The sequence below is a fragment of the Salmo salar genome, chromosome 13 (assembly GCF_965601325.2).
Source record: "Salmo salar chromosome 13, fSalSal1, whole genome shotgun sequence".
Classification (NCBI taxonomy): Eukaryota; Metazoa; Chordata; class Actinopteri; order Salmoniformes; family Salmonidae; genus Salmo; species Salmo salar.
The window spans coordinates 24,413,439-24,432,906 of record NC_138303.1 but is presented as its reverse complement, the minus strand read 5'-3'; the positions used below and the strand labels follow the sequence as shown (position 1 = coordinate 24,432,906).

The following is a 19,468-nucleotide window of genomic DNA, read 5'->3' as shown; positions in this document are numbered from 1 at the left end:
TTGACAATCTGTGTATTTGTTTTGGCTCATATTGGTTTTTCTCTTGTAGAGGTTGTCTATATTGTTCCAAGTTTGTAGATTTAGATATTTTACGTCACTGTCAAATACAGTACATTTTAACGAGGGCCTAAAAGCGCCCCCAATGTGTCTTTGTCTTTAACATGTCTCTCTCTCCTCTCAGTCCAGTGCTGTGCACACCTTGCTCCAGAACCATGTGTCTCTCCAGAGCCAGCCTGCCTCTGCCCCGGCCCTGCACACCCACCTGCAATACCTCCAGCCTGGCCACAGCTACCCCACCGCTCCCCAGGTCATTCAGCAGACACCCACCACAGCCAGCTTCTCAGCTGTAGCTTTGCAACACACCCCAGCCTCAGCAAGTTACTCGGCATCAAACGTTCCTCTGCAACAGAATCATACCGGACAGAGCTACCCAGCTCCACCTCAGCAACAGACAGCAATAGCAGCAAGTTATACAACTGCAAATGTACCACTTCAACAGCCTGCAGCAAGCTTTTCAGCGACAACTACGCCCCCGCAGCAGCCACACACTGCAGCAAGCTACACAGCAGCAACAATGCCAATCCAGCGGACACCAACTCCACAGAGTTATGTTGCTCCAGCTCTGCAACAGCTGACTCAAACTGCAGCGAGCTACGCAGCTCCAACTCTGCAACAAAACCCAACACCAGCAAGCTTCTCAGCAGCAGCAGCAGCCTTGTCTGTCCAACAGACTGTATTGGCAGCTACCATAGCAGCAGCAGCAGCAGCAGCAACAAAACCCACACAACCAGTTGCACAGAACTACTCCGCTCCAGTGGGGCATCTCCAACAGACTGCACCCACACAGAGTTGTGCATCTGTAGCCCCAACTGTGGTCCACACAGTACCTATACCCAGTCTCCCTACTCGGACCCCCAGTGTAGCAACACAACCTCTAACTTCTGTTGTTCCTCCCCCAGTCCAGCCTTGCCCAGCCCCACACAGCCTCTCAGACATTGCCATGCCTCCCATTCTGCAGCCTGGCCAGTCTAGTCCCATGCATCACAGCCAACAGACAGTGCAGGTCCCCATTCAGCAGCAACACAGCCAGCAAATGGCACAGACTGCTGTCCAACAGGATAGTCCCATGCAGCACAGCCAACAGACTGTGCAGGTCTCCCTACCCCAACACAGCCAGCCAATGGTTAAGCCTACTGTCCAACAGACTCCAGTTGTCCAGCGCTACCAGTCACCTGCCCATACTGTGCAGCAAGGTTCAACCCTCCAGAGTTACCCCAATTCTATACCCCTGATGGGGCAACAGAACTCTGCTTCTCAGAGCTACCCACCCTCAGCCCCACACATACAACAGGCTGCTTCTCAGAGCTACCCACCCTCAGCCCCACACATACAACAGGCTGCTTCACAGAGCTACCCACCCTCAGCCCCACACATACAACAGGCTGCTTCACAGAGCTACCCACCCTCAGCCCCACACATACAACATGCTGCTTCACAGAGCTACCCACCCACAGCCACACAGGCTGCAACGGTGCAAGGCTACACATCACTCCAACCCAGTGTGATGGGTCAGGCCTGTCCATCTGCTCAGGCTCCACAGCAGGCCGCAGACCCACAGACCTACCCAGTGGCCCCCATAGTGCAACAACAGACTGGGACTACTGCACAGCACAGCCAGGCACAGGTGGCCCCACTACCCCCAGGCCAGCAGGTGAGTTCAATATGAAGTTGAAGGAGTCTTCAATAACTTAGCAAGATGCCCAATTTCAACCTGAGTCGGTCTCTTCATGGAGTGCTTAAGGCTAGGGATCGACATGTAGTTGGGCAAAATTAATTACCCCTCTCCCCAGCCAAAGCTAACCTGGTGGAGAGTAACTGCCCAGTACAGTGCTCCCCTTTGAGTAAAGTTTCAGTTCTCTGACCCTGTGTTTTCATTTCTCGTAGTACCAACTCTATCTCCACAACCCAGCTTTCCTGAACCAGGTAGATCTCCCTTCGTCTCAATACACACTGTCAAAATCACCTAAATAACATTGTCGGAGGAAGAGAAAACAAATGCACTGTACGTCCTTTGTGTCAGATGAGCAATGTTTAGTTATGACAATACTGTTGTTGGTTTGCCTGTCTATGTTGCTCCTGGGATGAGGACGTTGGGGTTGTTTAGGTGCTCCTGGGATGAGGACGTTGGGGTTGTTTAGGTGCTCCTGGGATGAGGACGTTGGGGTTGTTTAGGTGCTCCTGGGATGAGGACGTTTGGTCAATCACAGAGCAAGTAGTAGGAGTTTCATCTGAGCGTGGCCAAACGGAGACATAATGGGAACTATAATGAAAACAATAGTGTTTTTATCCACTGCATCTGCCAGCTCCTCAGTCCCTCGGGCCTGTTCTGTGTCTGTGGAGTGTGCTGCAGTAACAGCCACATATGCTGGCTGACTCCAAGGACAGGATGGGAAATGTGAGCCTGATTCTTTTTGGGTCAATAGCAGGAAAAGCAGATGTCCAATTGAGAGATGTAACCAGAGACTGACCCCCTCACCCCACTTCTTGTTCTCTCTCGCTCTTGTTCTCTCGCTCGCTCTCTTGTACTCTGTCTGTAGAATGTCCCTGGGGGTCAAAGCTTTCCCCAGCACCACCAGTCATTATCTAGTCTGCCTGCCCAGGCACTGCCTTCTCAGCAGCCATTGGCTCAGGCCTCTGACCCTCTGCAGTTGCAGCCACTACAGATGTCCACTTCTCTGCCCCCAACACACCTTTCACAGGTAACCCCTCCCTTTCACTTACACTGCTACCAGGGATGGATTGTCCTTTATTCCCTTTTTTTTTGGTACCATACTGCATGTAGACAACTCCATGTACGTAGATGTGCTAATTACATTTGGCCACTAAAGTACAGTACCAGTCAAAGGTTTGGATATCTATTCATTTAAGGGTTGAGATGCTTTGGACCGCAGAGTGAAGGAAAAGCAGTCAACAAGTGCTCCGCATATGTGGGAACTCATTCAAGACTGTTGGGAAAGCATTCCAGGTGAAGCTGGTTGAGAGAATGCCAAGAGTGTGCAAAGCTGTCAAGGCAAAGGGTGACTAGTTTGAAGAATCTAAAATATATTTTGATGTAACACTTTTTTTGGTTACTACATGATTCCATATGTTATTTCATAGTTTGATTATTCTACAATGTAGAAAATAGTGAAAATAAAGAAACCTTCTCATTCAAGGTTATCCAAACTTTTGACTGGTACTGTATATATTTTTTTAACTCTTGACCTCAAGCTGAGAGGACTTTGGTCCTTAGTTGAGTATAGCTTGGGGTATCTCTTGCTTTGTCTGGCATCCTATACCTCATAGTGCAGTGCTTTTGTCAAAAGCTGTGCACTATATTGGGAATATGGTATTTTTTTTCCTTTTGCTTGCCTGATTGGTTTGCAGTATGGAACATAACTGTAAACACCATTGGGTTCCATACTCCAGACCCTGGTTTCTGATTGCTTTCATATTCTACCCTTTTCTTCTCCTAGTTTCCCTCACCGTATCCCAACATCCAAGTGGTGACACCTCTGGCTGGATGTGACTCCTACCCTCACCCCTGCCCTGTTCCCCAGTCCTACCCCTCCTCCACTGCCCTATCTCTGCCCCCTCTCTACCTCTCCCCAGGCCAGCCTGCCACTCTGCCCCCCTCTGTCTCACCCCTTGCCCCCCTGCATATAGGGAACGCTCTGGTGCCACCCACCTCTGTGTCCTTGATACCCTCACCAACAACCCTGCTGGCCATGGCAGCACCCACACTGCCACAGCGCCTGCATATGTACCCTGCTGTTTTGCAACAGAGTGTTATGACACACCCACACACACAACAACCTACTCACACACACCCTGTTCACTCACACCCTGCCTCACTACCTGGACAACAGAATACACACCACATGAACCCAGACCGTTCTGCCCTACCCCTACCTGTTCAACACAACACACACCCCACATACACACACCCTGCTGCTGCACCTGAGCTTGCTCTGCACAGCTCTCAGCCGTTAAGACAGGTAAATATACAGTGCCTTCAGAAAGTATTCATACCCCTTAATTTATGCCACATTTTGTTGTTACAGCCTGAATTCAAAATGTATTAAATGTTTTTTCTCACCCATCTACAGACAATACCCCATCAGTTTTTGCAAATGTATTGAAAATGAAATGCATACATGTATAATTTACATACAGTACAAGTCAAAAGTTTGGACATCCATTCAAGGTATTTTCTACATTGTACATTTCTACATGAAATAACACATATGGGATCATGTAGTAAACAAATTAAAATATATTTTAGATTCTTCAAAGTAGCCACCCTTTGCCTTGATGACAGCTTTGCACATTCTTGGCATTCTCTCAACCAGCTTCACCTGGAATGCTTTTTCAGCAGTCTTGAAGGAGTTCCCACATATGCTGATCACTTGTTGGCTGATTGTCAGGTAATTGTGGAGGCCAGGTCATCTAATGCAGCACTCCATCACTCTCATTATTGGTCAAATAGCCCTTACACAGCCTGGAGGTGTGTTGGGTCATTGTCCTGTTGAAAAACAAATGATAGTCCTACTAAGCCTAAACCAGATGGTATGGCGTATTGCTGCAGAATGCTGTGGTAGCCATGCTGGTTTACGTGTGCCTTGAATTCTAAACAAATCAGTGTCACCAGCAAAGCACCATCACACCGCCATGCTTCACGATGGGAACCACACGTGGAGATCATCCGTTCACCTATTCTGCGTCTCAGACACTGTGGTTGGAACCAAAAGTCTCAAATTTGGACTTCAGACCAAAGGAAAGTTTTTCCATCGGTCTAATGTCCATTGCTCGTGTTTCTTGGCCCAAGCAAGTCTCTTATTATTGGTGTCCTTTAGTAGTGGTTTCTTTGCAGCAATTCGGCCATGAAAGCCTGATTCACGCAGTCTCCTCTGAACAGTTGATGTTGAGGTCTGTTACTTGAACTCTGATTTGGGCCGCAATTTCTGAGGCTGGTAACTAATGAACTTATCCTCTGCAGCAGAGGTAACTCTGGGTCTTCCTTTCCTGAGGCAGTCCTCATGAGAGCCAGTTTCGTCATGGTGCTTGATGGTTTTTGCGACTGCACTTGAAGAAACTTTCAAAGTTCTTTACATTTTCCGGATTGACTGATCTTCATGTTTTTAAAGTAATGATCCTGTCCTTTCTCTTTACTTATTTGAGCTGTTCTTGCCATAATATGGACTTGGTCTTTTACCAAATAGGGCTATCTTCTGTATACCACCCCTACCTTGTCACAACACAACTGATTGGCTCAAACACATTAAGAAGGAATGAAATTCCACAAATTGAGTTTTAGCAAGGCACACCTGTTATTTGAAATGCATTCCAGGTGACTACCTCATGAAGCTGGTTGAGAGAATGCCAACAGTGTGCAAAGCTGTCATCCAGGCAAAGGGTGGCTACTTTGAAGAATCTAAAATGTATTTTGATTTGTTTAACACTACCTCATGAAGCTGGTTGAGAGAATGCTAAGAGTGTGCAAAGAGATGGCACATCTCTATTCAACGCTGGTTTGACCAATTGGAATCCATGCCTCAAGATTGTTTTGATAATGCGGACTGGGATATGTTCCAGGTAGCCTCTGAGAATAACATTGACGAATACACAGATACGGTGGCGGAGTTCATCAGGAAGTGTATAGGAGATGTTGTACACACTGTGACTATTGAAATCTACCAAAAACCTTGGATAAATGTCAGTATTGGTGCAAAAGTGAAAGTGCGAACCACCGCATTTTACTATGGCAAGGTGAATGGGAATATGACCGAATACAATCAGTCTAGTTATTTCCTCCATAAGGCAATCACAGGCAAAACATCAGTACAGAGACAGTGGAGTCCCAATTCAATGGCTGAGACACGAGACGTACAGTGGGGGGAAAAAAGTATTTAGTCAGCCACCAATTGTGCAAGTTCTCCCACTTAAAAAGATGAGAGGGGCCTGTAATTTTCATCATAGGTACACGTCAACTATGACAGACAAAATGAGAGAAAAAAATCCAGAAAATCACATTGTAGGATTTTTTATGAATTTATGTGCAAATTATGGTGGAAAATAAGTATTTGGTCAATAACAAAAGTTTATCTCAAAACTTTGTTATATACCCTTTGTTGGCAATGACACAGGTCAAACGTTTTCTGTAAGTCTTCACAAGGTTTTCACACACTGTTGCTGGTATTTTGGCCCATTCCTCCATGCAGATCTCCTCTAGAGCAGTGATGTTTTGGGGCTGTCGCTGGGCAACATGGACTTTCAACTCCCTCCAAAGATTTTCTATGGGGTTGAGATCTGGAGACAGGCTAGGCCACTCCAGGACCTTGAAATGCTTCTTACGAAGCCACTCCTTCGTTGCCCGGGCGGTGTGTTTGGGATCATTGTCATGCTGAAAGACCCAGCCACGTTTCATCTTCAATGCCCTTGCTGATGGAAGGAGGTTTTCACTCAAAATCTCACGATACATGGCCCCATTCATTCTTTCCTTTACACGGATCAGTCGTCTTGGTCCCTTTGCAGAAAAACAGCCCCAAAGCATGATGTTTCCACCCCCATGCTTCACAGTAGGTATGGTGTTCTTTGGATGCAACTCAGCATTCTTTGTCCTCCAAACACGACGAGTTGAGTTTTTACCAAAAAGTTATATTTTGGTTTCATCTGACCATATGACATTCTCCCAATCCTCTTCTGGATCATCCAAATGCTCTCTAGCAAACTTCAGATGGGCCTGGACATGTACTGGCTTAAGCAGGGGGACACGTCTGGCACTGCAGGATTTGAGTCCCTGGCGGCGTAGTGTGTTACTGATGGTAGGCTTTGTTACTTTGGTCCCAGCTCTCTGCAGGTCATTCACTAGGTCCCCCCGTGTGGTTCTGGGATTTTTGCTCACCGTTCTTGTGATCATTTTGACCCCACGGGGTGAGATCTTGCGTGGAGCCCCAGATCGAGGGAGATTATCAGTGGTCTTGTATGTCTTCCATTTCCTAATAATTGCTCCCACAGTTGATTTCTTCAAACCAAGCTGCTTACTTATTGCAGATTCAGTCTTCCCAGCCTGGTGCAGGTCTACAATTTTGTTTCTGGTGTCCTTTGACAGCTCTTTGGTCTTGGCCATAGTGGAGTTTGGAGTGTGACTGTTTGAGGTTGTGGACAGGTGTCTTTTATACTGATAACAAGTTCAAACAGGTGCCATTTAATACAGGTAACGAGTGGAGGACAGAGGAGCCTCTTAAAGAAGAAGTTACAGGTCTGTGAGAGCCAGAAATCTTGCTTGTTTGTAGGTGACCAAATACTTATTTTCCACCATAATTTGCAAATAAATTCATTACAAATCCTACAATGTGATTTTCTGGAATTTTCTTTCTCATTTTGTCTGTCATAGTTGACGTGTACCTATGATGAAAATTACAGGCCTCTCTCATCTTTTTAAGTGGGAGAACTTGCACAATTGGTGGCTGACTAAATACTTTTTTCCCCCACTGTATGTGGCAGGGTCTACAGGCAATCACGGACTACAAAACCAGCCACGCCGCGGACAGTCTTGCTTCTGGACAAGCTAAACACCTTCTTTGCCTGCTTTGAGGATAACACAGTGGCACCGATGTGGCCCGCTACCAAGGACTGTTTGCACTCCTTGACTGTGGCCGACGTGGGTTAACCCTTGCAAGGCTGCTGGTCCATACGGCATCCCTAGACGCATCCTCATAGCATGCATAGACCAGCTGGCTGGAGTGTTTTAAGGACATATTCAATCTCTCCCTATCCCAGTCTGCTGTTCTCACTTGCTTTAAGATGTCCACCATTGTTCCTGTACCCAAGAAAGCAAAGGTAACTGAACTAAATGACTATTGCCCCATATCACTCATTTCTGTCATCATGAAATGCTTTGAGAGGCTAGTTAAGGATCCTCTACCTTACCTGACTCCCTAGACCCACTTCAATTTGCTTACCACCCCAATAGATCCACAGATGATACAATCTCCATCGCACTGTCCTATCCCATCCGGACAAGAGGAATACCTATGTAAGAATGGTGTTCGTTGAGTATAGCTCAGCATTCAATGCCATAGTACCCTCCAAGCTCATCATTAAGCTCAGGGGCCTGGGTCTGAACCCCGCCCTGTGCAACTTGGTCCTGGACTTCCTGACGGGTCGCCCCCAGGTGGTGAAGGTAGGAAACAACACCTATTCGCTGATCCTCAACACAGGGGCCCCACAAGGGTGCGTGCTCAGCCCCCTCCTGTACTCCCTGTTCCTCCTGTACTCCCTGTTCAACCATGACTGCGTGGCCACGTACGCTTCCAACTCAATCAAGTTTTCAGACAACACAACAATAGTAGGCCTAATTACCAAGAATGACGAGACAGCCTACAGGGGAGAGGTGAGGGCCCTGGGAGAATGGTGCCAGGAAAATAACCTCTCACTCAATGTCAACAAAACAAAGGAGCCGAACGTGGACTTCAGGAAACAGCAGAGGGAGCACGTCCCTATCCACATCAACGGGACCGCAGTGAAGGTGGAAAGATTCAAGTTCCTTGGTGTACACATCACTGATGATCTGAAATGGTCCACCCACACAGACGGTGTGGTAAAAAAGGTGCAACAGCGCCTCTTCAACCTCAGGAGGCTGAAGAAATTTGGCTTAGGCCCTAAAACCCTCAAACTTTTACAAATGCACAATTGAGCGCATCCTGTCGGGCTGTATCACCGCCTGGTACGGCAACTGCACTGGCTGCAACCGCAGGGCTCTCCAGAGAGTGGTGCGGTCTGCCCAACGCATCACCCGGGGAAAACTACCTGCCTTCCAGGACACCTACAGCACCGTTGTTGAGCCATCCTCAGTTTTCTCCTACCACAGCCATTAAACTCTAACTGTTTTAAAGTCACCATTGGCCTCATGGTGAAATCCCTGAGCGGTTTCCTTCCTCTCTGGCAACTGAGTTAGACAGGACGCCTGTATCTTTGTAGTGACTGGGTGTATTGATAAACTGTCCAAAGTGTAATTAATAACTTCACCATGCTCAAAGGGATATTCAATATCTTTTTTTATTTGTGTCCATCTAACAATAGGTGCTCTTTGCGAGGCATTGGAAAACCTCCCTCGTCTTTTGTGGTTGAATCTGTTTGAAATTCACTGTTCGACTGCGGGACCTTACAATTATCTGTATGTGTGGGGTACAGAGCTGAGGAAGTCATTCAAAAATCATGTTAAACACTATTGCACGTAGAGTTAGTCCATGCAACGTATTATGACTTATTAAGCACATTTTTAATGCTGAACTTATTTAGGCTTGCAATAACAAAGGGATTGAATACTTAGAATCAACATTTTTAGCTTTTCATTTTTTATTAGCTTGTAAAAATTTCTAAATTCCACGTTGACATTGTGATATGTGTAGGCCAGTGAAAACAAATCTCAATTTAATCAATTTTACATACTGGCTGTAACACAATGTGGAAAAAGTCAAGGGGTGTGAATGCTTTGAAGGTTTTTGTGGTATAACGGGAGTCTGGAACCGTATCTGTTCTTCCATACCTAGCTATTCTTTTTGTGTGTATTTTTGTAGACATGATAATGTGACAGCGTGTTCATGTGGTGTCCTCCCCTACTATAATATACTTTCTGTGTTCCTCCCTACCTCAACAGGTCAAGCAGCAAACCCAGGTTCCAGATCCAGTCCACCCCTCCCAGCCTACCCATCCTGCAGTTTTCTCCTCTCCCATACATAGTGGACTGGACAGGGGCACAGTCACTGCCACAGCCCAGCTTGACCAGAACCTCAGCCAAACCCTGTCTCAGCGTCAGGCACTAGGCCAGAACCAGAGCCAACCCCAGGCTCCAGCGTCACAGCCACCAGGCTCCCAGACAGCAGGACCTGGGCCTGCCAGCACCAGCTTGACACAGCAGAACCAGGCCAGTGCCAGCACAGGGACCACGGTCACCTCGGCACAGCCTCAAACAGAGTCCAATCTGGAGGTATGGAGGACTGACCTGACCTATACATCCCCACCCTAAGCCCTCAAATCCCCCCCCCCCCCCCCCCCCCCCCCCTCAGTCCTTCAAATAGCCCCTCCGACCCTCCCTCTACCTGTTCCTCAAACAACATCAATGTCCCTGCACGCCAAATATCCTCCCCAACCATACATTGGTTAAATTGTGCCTTTTGGTCGCATATGCTCCTAAATATTTAGCTGTGCGACCTGGAATTTTAATTTGGGAGCACCAGTGCGCCTAGGAAAAAAAATCACCCAGATGATAATTGTTGTAATGATTAGGCTTTGCGGTGCCCCTGTTTGAGTATTCCATGATTACTACAAATAAAACGTTCAAAAGTTGTACCCATATTATCACGTGTAAACCATGACGTGGGCCGTTCTAAAACTACTCGTGAGCCATTAACCATTTGTTTACACCTTATTCAGTCACGTTATCTCATTAGCTAACTAGCTTACAACCTGGTAACTTTACCAGTATATCTAAACATTTGGGGGCACAGAAAGAAAGGCTAGTTTATTTTCAGGAGATCAATGATAATAGGGAATGGTGCTTTTTACACGTTGTAGAAACCGAATATTCCACAACTCTCCCTCATCTCTGTTTGACCTAGCTAGTAGTGACACACTCAATGTTCCCACCCTCTGTTCACAGCATGAACATCCCTTCATCCTGTTGTACTCACTTTGTTTGATTTGTCTGCAGGATCCTGGTGCAGAGAAGCAGGCGTCAGGGGCCAGCTACTCCTACGACAGGTATGATGGCTATTTGGTGGTGTGGTAGGAGACTTGTTCAGTGATGCCGATCATCCTCTTCTCTCAGGATGAGGGTAATCTAACCACTATGGTAAGAGGTTTGGTGGTGGGGCATCAGTGGTAGTTGCTTAGCAACGGGCATCCCATAGACCTCACTTATGGTTTTGGAGAGTGCTAGCAGAGAGCGAGTGTTGCCCAGGCTTGTTGTGATGCAGGATGTGGTGGTTGATGAATGAAATGAACAGAGGGATTGAGTGTTGTGTACCGCAGGGAATCCGTTGTCTAGCACTATAGTATAGAGGCCTACCAATTTGACAACTGGGAAATCTGGATACTGTTTCTGCTCCCTAATTTAATTGTTATAAAGAACGGTGTAACAAGACCCTTGTATCGCTTTATTATAAACAATTTCCCTTGAAGCAGAAAACGTGTGGGCTTTCCCTTAATCCACCACCTGGTTTAGTTTTGATTTTGATATGCCAAAATGGTTAACTTTCGGTACGCAGCTGACCCTTAAAGTGCACATCGGAGAAGTGTGCACACTGTTCAGTACTCTGGTTTAGTGCAGGATTTTAGGATTGTCTCAACCCATTGCATTTTACTTTATGTATGAGTTGGTTGACTTTTCCATAACATGGTCTCCCGCTCTTCTGTAACCCAGTGTGAACTCCGATGCCACCTCAGGGAAGGAGATGAGCGACGGTAATGAGGGGACACACGGGTCAGGGAAGGGCGAGGGGAAGGTCCGGAAACCCCACCGCCGCTCCACACGCACCCGCTCACGCCAAGAGAAGCTCAACAAGCCCAAACTCAGCATGCTCAACGTGAGTACAGCACACGCATACAGAGTCTTACGATCAATCTGCACACCGCACATCCATGTCTGACCTCTGTTCCTCCCTGGTCCAGGTGTGTAATACAGGGGATAAGATGGTGGAGTGTCAGCTGGAGACCCACAACCACAAGATGGTCACCTTCAAGTTTGACCTGGACGGAGACGCACCTGAGGAGATCGCCACTTACATGGTACGGTTAGTGGAAACGCTTGCAATGGCACATACAGGGCATTCTGAAAGTATTCAGTCACCTTCCCTTTTTCCAGATTTTGTTATATTAGCCTTATTCTAAAATGGATTAAATAAAACATTTCCCTCATCAATTTATACACAATACCCCATAATGACAAAGCAAAAACGGGTTTAACTTATTTACATAAGTATTCAGACCTTTGCGATGACTCAAAATTGAGCTCAGGTGCAACCTATTTCCATTGATCATCCTTGAGATGTTTCTCCAACTTGATTGGAGTCCACCTGTGGTAAATTTCAATTGATTGGACATGATTTGGAAAGGCATACACACGTCTATATAAGGCCCCACAGTTGACAGTGCATGTCAGAGCAAAAACCAAGCCATGAGGTCAGAGGAATTGTCCGTAGAGCTCCGGGACAGGATTGCGTAGAGGAACGGTACTGGGGAAGGGTACCAAAACAACTTAACTGTAGCATTGAAGGTCCCCAAGAACACAGTGGTCTCCATCATTCTTAAATGGAAGAAGTTTGGAACCACAAACTCTTCCTAGAGCTGGCCGCCCGGCCAAACTTAGCAATCGGGGGGAAAAGGGCGTTGGTCAGGGAGGTGACCAATAACCTGATGGTCAGTCTGACGGTCAGTCTGACAGAGCTCACAAGTTCCTCTGTGGAGATGGGAGAACCTGCCAGAAGGGTGACCATCTCTGCAGCACTCCACTAATCAGGCCTTTATGGTGGCCAGACGAAAGACATTCCTTAGTAAGGCCCATGACACCCCACTTGGAGTTTGCCAAAAGGCACCTAAAGGACTCTGAGAACATGGAACAAGATTCTCTGGTCTTTGGCCTGAATGCCAAGCATCACGTCTGGCGGAAACCTGGCACCATCCCTACGGTGAAGCATGGTGGTGGCAGCATCATGTTGTGGGGATGTTTTTCAGCGGTAGAGCCTGGGAAACTAGTCAGGATTGAGGGAAAGCTGAACAGCGCAAAGTACTGAGATCCTTGATGAAGTCCTGAGTGCTCTCGAGCAGGTTCTCAGACTGGGGCGAAGGTTCACCTTCCAACATGACAACGACACTAAGCACACAGCCAAGACAACGCAGGAGTGGCTTCGGGACAAATCTCAATGTCCTTGAGTGGCCCAGCCAGAGCTCAGTCTTAAACCTTATCGAACATCTCTGAAGAGACCTGAAAATAGTTGTGCCGCAATGCTCCCCATTCAGCTTGAGAGGATCTGCAGAGAAGAATGGAAGAAACTCCCCAAATACAGATGTGCCAAGATTGTAGCGTCATACCCAAGAAGATTCGATGCTGTAATCGCTGCCAAAGGTGCTTCAACAAAGGTACTGAGTGAAGGGTCTGAATACTTACAGTACCAGTCAAAAGTTGACACCTACTCATTTAAGTTTTATTTTTATAAAAACATTTTTTTTTTTTCTACATTGTAGAATAATAATGAAGACATCAAAAATATGAAATAATACATATAGAATCATGTAGTAACCAAAAGTGTTAAACAAATCAATATATTTTAGATTCTTCAAAGTAGCCACCCTTTGCCTTGACAGCTTTGCACACTTGGCATTCTCAACCAGCTTCACCAGAAATGCTTTTCCAACAGTCTTGTCGGCTGCTTTTTCGTCACTCTGTGGTCCAACTCATCTGAATTGGGTTGAGGTCGGGTCATTGTGGAGGCCAGGTCATCTGATGCATTACTCCATCACTCTCCTTCTTGGTCAAATAGACCTTACACTGCCTGAAGGTGTGTTGGATCATTGTCCTGTTGAAAAATAAATTATATTCCCACTAAGCTCAAACGAGATGGGAAAGTGTATTGCTGCAGAATGCTGTGGTAGCCATGCTGGTTAAGTGTACCTTGAATTCTAAATACATCACTGACAGTGTAACCAGCAACGCACCATCTCACCTTCTCCATGCTTCACGGTGGGAACCACACATGCAGAGATCATCCGTTCACCTACTCTGCGTCTCACAAAGACATGGCGGTTGGAACCAAAAATCTCAAATTTGGACTCATCAGACCAAAGGACAGATTTCCAATGGTCTAACGTCCATTGCTCGTGTTTCTTGACCAAAGCAAGTATCTCTTATTGGTGTCCTTTTTAATAGTGGTTTCTTTGCAGCAATTTGACCATGAAAGCCTGATTCATGCAGTCTACTCTGAACTATTGATGTGTCTGAAGCATTTATTTGGGCTGCAATCTGAGGTGCAGTTAACTCTAATGAACATATCCTCTGCAGCAGAGGTAACTCTGGGTCTTCCTTTCATGTGGCAGTCCTCATGAGAGCCAGTTTCGTCATAGCGCTGGATGGTTTTTGCGACTGCACTTGAAGGAACTTTGAAAGTTCTTGACATTTTCCGGATTGACTGACCATGTCTTCAAGTAATGATTGACTGTCTTTTCTCTTTGCTTATTTGAGCTGTTCTTGCCATAATATGGACTTAGCCCTATTTGGTAAAAGACTATCTTCTGTATACCCACCCCTACCTTGTCACAACACAACTGATTGGCTCAAACTCATTAAGAAAAAGAAATTCCACAAATTAACTTAACAAGGAACACCTGTTAATTGAAATGCATTCCAGGTGACTACCTCATGAAGCTGGTTGAGAGAATGCCAAGAGTGTGCAAAGCTGTCATCCAGGCAAAGGGTGGCTACTTTGAAGAATCTCAAATATAACATATATTTTGATTTAACACTTTTTTGGGGGGGGTTACTACATGATTCCATATGTGTTATTTCATAGTGTTGATGTCTTCACTATTCTACAATGTAGAAAATAGTAAAACAACCCTTGAATGAATAGGTGTCAACTTTTGACTGGTACTGTATTTAAATGTGAAATTTCTATATTTTTAATAAATTAGCAAATTTCTAAAAACCTGTTTTTGTCATTATGGAGTATTGTGTGTAGATTGAGGGGGAAAAAACGATTTAATCCATTTTAGAATAAGGCTGTAAAGTGACAATCAAGGTGTCTGAATACTTTCCGAATGCACTGTAAAGCCATGAGAATTGTGGAGGAAAAAAAACTATTTGTTTCTTACATGCACTTTGAGACACACAAGCACATACCCACTGATTGACACCTCCACACACAAGCTTGTGTAGTCCTGAATATCCTTATGAACACCCACTTGTGTTGTGGGGCTACTGCACCTACAGATGCACACAGCAGCTCCAAAAAATGTTCCACCACGCCCCAGAGAAAGTGTTACCTCTTTCAGCCGGCTTCCTAAACTGTGTTTGTGCTCTCTGCCTGCTAGCTCTTAGTGAGGGAGATGCTCTTTCATGTCTCAAGGTACTGAAACTCCCTATCATGCTGTTCTTTTCCACTGCATTGCAGCAAAACTCTCTCCTCTCGCTCTAAAAACTCCTGCCCTGTTCATTTTGGCTGGGTACACTTTTTTTTTGTATGTGGATTCCTATTTTATTGCACATGATTTTTGTTTCATTCCCCCCAACATCCTATAGAGGTTTCCAAAACTGATACCTCTGGCCCAGTTTTGGAAAGGCAGGTTTCAAACACTTTTTAGTGACTTATTCAATTCACATAGGCCTAGTCCAATATTATCAGAGAAGTCCATTTATTATCAACTTTTAAGGGGATCTAATACTGACGGATGGTCTCCCTCTGTCCCTCAGGTGGAGAATGACTTCATCCTGCTCCTGGAGAAGGAGATGTTTATAGAGCAGCTGAAGGACATTGTGGACAAGGCTGAGGATATGCTGAGTGAAGACACAGAGGGGGAGAGGAGCTCTGACCACGCGGGCAGTCCTCAACAGAGCCACGGAACAGTCATACTGGGGGGAGAGGTGAGGAGGGGGAGGTAACAGAGTTGGGGGGGGGGGGGGGGTGGCAGTTGGCATCCTCAAAACACTCTCAAGATGACTGTGAGCAGGGCTGCCAACAAACCATCCGGGGGCCAACATGGTGACATTGTTGAGAGAATCCGTTCAAGCTTCATTGTCTAGAAGTTATACTCTTTAGCGGCAGCCATTTTATAACGATTCTTTCCCTTTCTAGGGTTCAAAGACTGCTACACCTAATTCACCACAGCTTGTTTACCAGCAGAATGGTAAGGCTTCACTACCTCCTGGCCCACACATTGTGTGCAGGCTTTTGCTAAAGCCCAGCTGTAACACATCGATTCAGAAAATCAACTAATCATGATTTTCAAATGATTTTTAATTATGTATGTTAGTGATAAGCTAGAAGAAATGCCTGCACTCGCTGTGGTCTTCCAGGACCATTAATCTTCTAGTTTCTCAACCCACTTCAGATGCATTACATAGCACATTACAGCCTCTCCCTGTGAACCTCCAGACACAGCACATTATAATGTTCTGGGTGGTTGTGGTCAGGAGTGGAGATGAAGAGGGTGACTGGTTGTTTCATAGGGACTGCAATCTCTCTTCAGCTCTCAATCGCTCTTCTTTCACATCTCTCGGTCCCATCTTTTCATGTCTCCCCCAATCAATCTCTCTATCCCCCGTTCTCTTCCTATAAACATAATTTGGTACTTGATATGAATTTGTGACCCTCTTTTTCTCCTGTATTTGCAGTTCATCTGCATTTCAGTGTATGTGTCTCTTTCTAGCTCTATTCTGTTGCTAGTAGATCTGGATCTATGAGTGCGTCTTTGTCTCTGTGTACTTGGCAGTCCTCCACACTGGGAAGCGCTGGTTCATTATCTGCCCCGTGGCCGAGACGCCCACGCCAGACAGGGAGAAGACCTCATCAGACGCCTCTACAGCCAAGGGTGTGTGTACACACACACACACACACACACACACACACACACACACGAGTGGGTGAATAAAGCTGTGTGTGTGAATGAGCTAATGAGCGTGTGTTGTATGTGCTGTGTAGGGGTCAGTTATGTAATGCCAGTGTTGTAGTGGCTGTGGTGAAGGGCAGGCTTTGTGCTCCAACTGACAGAGCTCTGATGGGGGAAGACAAGTGATGTAATACCCTCACACACCCACAGGACATCTATCTCCTTGACTCCTCTTTAATTTCATCATCTCTTTCTTTAACGCCTTCTCTCTCTCCCCTGCTCTCTCTGCTACAGAGGTTCCCGATACGTCATTGTCTAGGTCCAGCTGCAGTACTACTCCTCCTGTTCCTGCCCTGACCACCACAGCCCCTACTCCAGCCCCTTCTGCCCTCCCTGCACCTCAGAGATCTGCTCAGCCTCAGGACCCCAATGTGGGCAAGGCCAGAATGCAGCAGCCCCAGGCCTCTGGAACCAAACCCACCACCAATACTACCACTGCTGCTGTGGGCCGCCACGAGCCCTGTGTCTCCATGGTAACAGACATCCCATGCTGCCCCATTGTTCCACCCGTGTCTCTGGATGTGAATGGGGTGGGACATAAAGGGGCGAGCGGCACTTCCTCCTGTCTACCCAATCAGGGGGCCAGCCTGTCAGGAGACCTGCCCCCTCTGGGCTCCCACCAACCTGTGGTCTTGCAGCAGCCCTACGCTACACCCAGCATGGTGGGTGGAGGAGGTGGAGCCACAACACCATCACAGCCCCAGAGTCCAGCCCACCAGGCCTCCCAGCAGCAGGATGGACCTGGTGGATCTGGGAGTGGAGGTGGTGGGGGCCTGGGGGAGTCTGATGGCGAGGGCCCCCCCAGGGTGGAATTTGTGGACCGCACTATCAAGACTCTTGATGAGAAGCTGAGGAACCTGCTGTACCAGGAGTACGCCCCATCTGCTCCCTCCAGCACTGCCTCAGACCTCCAGGGCTTCAGCACAGAGGGGGTCAGCTCTCCCCTTGTCTCTGACAGCCAGACCATCACAGAGGGGGGGCTCTCCAGGAAGGGAGAGCTGCTGGTAAAGATGCACCGTGTGTGTGCGCACGTGTATTCCGATTGGGGCAGCCGCAGGGTTTGATCTGATGTGTGTGTGAATCCCTAGTGTGATATTGATTCAGCCATTGACTGTAATCACTGGCAATTATAACTCACAGCCTTTAGTGAGACTGGTACTGCGTTTAGCAGAGGAAGTAGAGCTCAGGGTTGCTGGCCAGATAATGCATTATACTCTACACCCATGGCGGTTTGATCTCTGATGCGGGTTGTGTGGGTGGGATGGCCGTTGATATATTTAGACACGGCAGGGGTCAGAAGGACAATGGCTAGACAAACACCCTGTAACCCTCATATACTATTGATCAAATAGTTCTTCCCCCCCCCTTTTTCCACTCTCAGCCTCAGATCCCTGAGCGTACAGATAGTTTGGATACCCTGAGTGACTCTGCAGGTAAATAACATCCCAAAACACACTTTTTCTATGATATTACATTATCCTATGTATTGTGTATCTATTTCTGACTATTTAGGGTAGACCCCAAAGTGATTCAGTTGTTTTAATGTTTCAATATTTGGTCAAGCCTGTAAAGGTGTGCTGAACACTGACATGATGGGCAGTTCCAGTTCCTATGGCTCCAAGAGCCGTTTTCAGGTAACTTTACCTTAGCTAAACATTCTGAAAAGAGAAACTATCTTGAGTAAGCCAAAGTTGACTTCTATTTTATTAGATTGAATTCTTCTTATTCTATTCAATACAATATTAAATGTTTAAATCGTTTACTCAGTTTCAATTTGATCATGGTCTTTTCTCCCCCTCCAGATCGTCCCCACTCCTCCAGAAGTCATCATCCGTCGTTTAGAGAAGGGCAGAAGTCGCAGCACCTGCAGCTCCACGGCTCCCTCTAGTGGCTCGGGGGGCTCTCACGCTGCAGCTGAGGGGGGAGGACGGCGAGGCCAGGGGTGTATGGCCGTGGGCAGGTTCTCAGTGATAACCACCGAAGAGGGGCTGGAAAACAACCCCAAACCTCACTGTAGCCACCGCTACTCAGCCCCCCCAGACTTCTACCAGGACACTCCCACATCCAGCCCCAACGCCACCCCCACCCTGCTCCCACGCGCCCACACTGCTGACGCTGCCACGAACTACTCCTTCCACTTCGACTCTGACTCAGGGGAGGAGGACACCAGTAGTTTAGCCCCTACCCACCACAAGCCTCCAGCCCACGTACTCTCGGAACACAGCGGAAGTGACCTCATGAAGAGGGCGGTGGCCTTCCTGCGCCGCACGGGCCGCAGCAGCAGTGTGCAGAGCTCTGATTCGCCAAGCCGGCAACCCGTGGTAGCGAACGGCCACGCCCTCTCGCCGCCTGGACCCGGCCACGCATCGTACATCAGCAGTGACAACGATTCTGAGTTTGAGGACGCAGACATGAGGAAGGAGCTGCAGAGGCTGAGGGAAAAGTATGTGTACAAACACACACACAAAAATAGGAATTCATGCATGCACAGGGTCAATGTTAACCCATTTGAAATATAGCAAACTATCAACCACTGTAACCTTCATAGCCCTGGATAGGTTTATAGCCCATTAAACGGCAGGTAGCCTAGTGGTTAGAGTGTTGGACTAGTAACCGAAAGGTTGCAAGATTGAATCCCAGAGTTGACAAGGTAAAAATCTGTCGTTCTGCTTAACCTGTTGGGTCTAGGGGGCAGCATTTGCACGTCTGGATAAAAAAAATGTACCCGATTTAATCTGGTTACTAATCCTACCCAGTAACTAGAATA

At 47.0% G+C, this 19,468-nt stretch overlaps 1 protein-coding gene across 8 annotated transcripts in view; it reads left to right on the top strand.

Annotated features, from left to right (window-relative positions):
- Nucleotides 1-19,468, top strand: part of LOC106566616 (serine/threonine-protein kinase WNK2) — an 86,922-nt gene that overhangs the window by 57,233 nt on the left and 10,221 nt on the right. For 7 of the 8 annotated variants that reach the window (XM_014134798.3, XM_014134807.3, XM_014134799.3 and 4 more), the window contains 15 exons: nt 182-1,711; nt 1,945-1,983; nt 2,598-2,759; nt 3,516-4,037; nt 9,701-10,030; nt 10,754-10,803; nt 11,465-11,627; nt 11,713-11,829; nt 15,506-15,676; nt 15,888-15,939; nt 16,525-16,623; nt 16,936-17,705; nt 18,083-18,134; nt 18,265-18,335; nt 18,504-19,144. In XM_014134798.3, coding sequence (XP_013990273.2) covers nt 182-1,711; nt 1,945-1,983; nt 2,598-2,759; nt 3,516-4,037; nt 9,701-10,030; nt 10,754-10,803; nt 11,465-11,627; nt 11,713-11,829; nt 15,506-15,676; nt 15,888-15,939; nt 16,525-16,623; nt 16,936-17,705; nt 18,083-18,134; nt 18,265-18,335; nt 18,504-19,144 — 4,769 coding nt within the window. The remainder of the gene's footprint in view (nt 1-181; nt 1,712-1,944; nt 1,984-2,597; nt 2,760-3,515; nt 4,038-9,700; nt 10,031-10,753; nt 10,804-11,464; nt 11,628-11,712; nt 11,830-15,505; nt 15,677-15,887; nt 15,940-16,524; nt 16,624-16,935; nt 17,706-18,082; nt 18,135-18,264; nt 18,336-18,503; nt 19,145-19,468) is intronic. The other variant, XM_014134804.3, reaches the window with a different exon arrangement.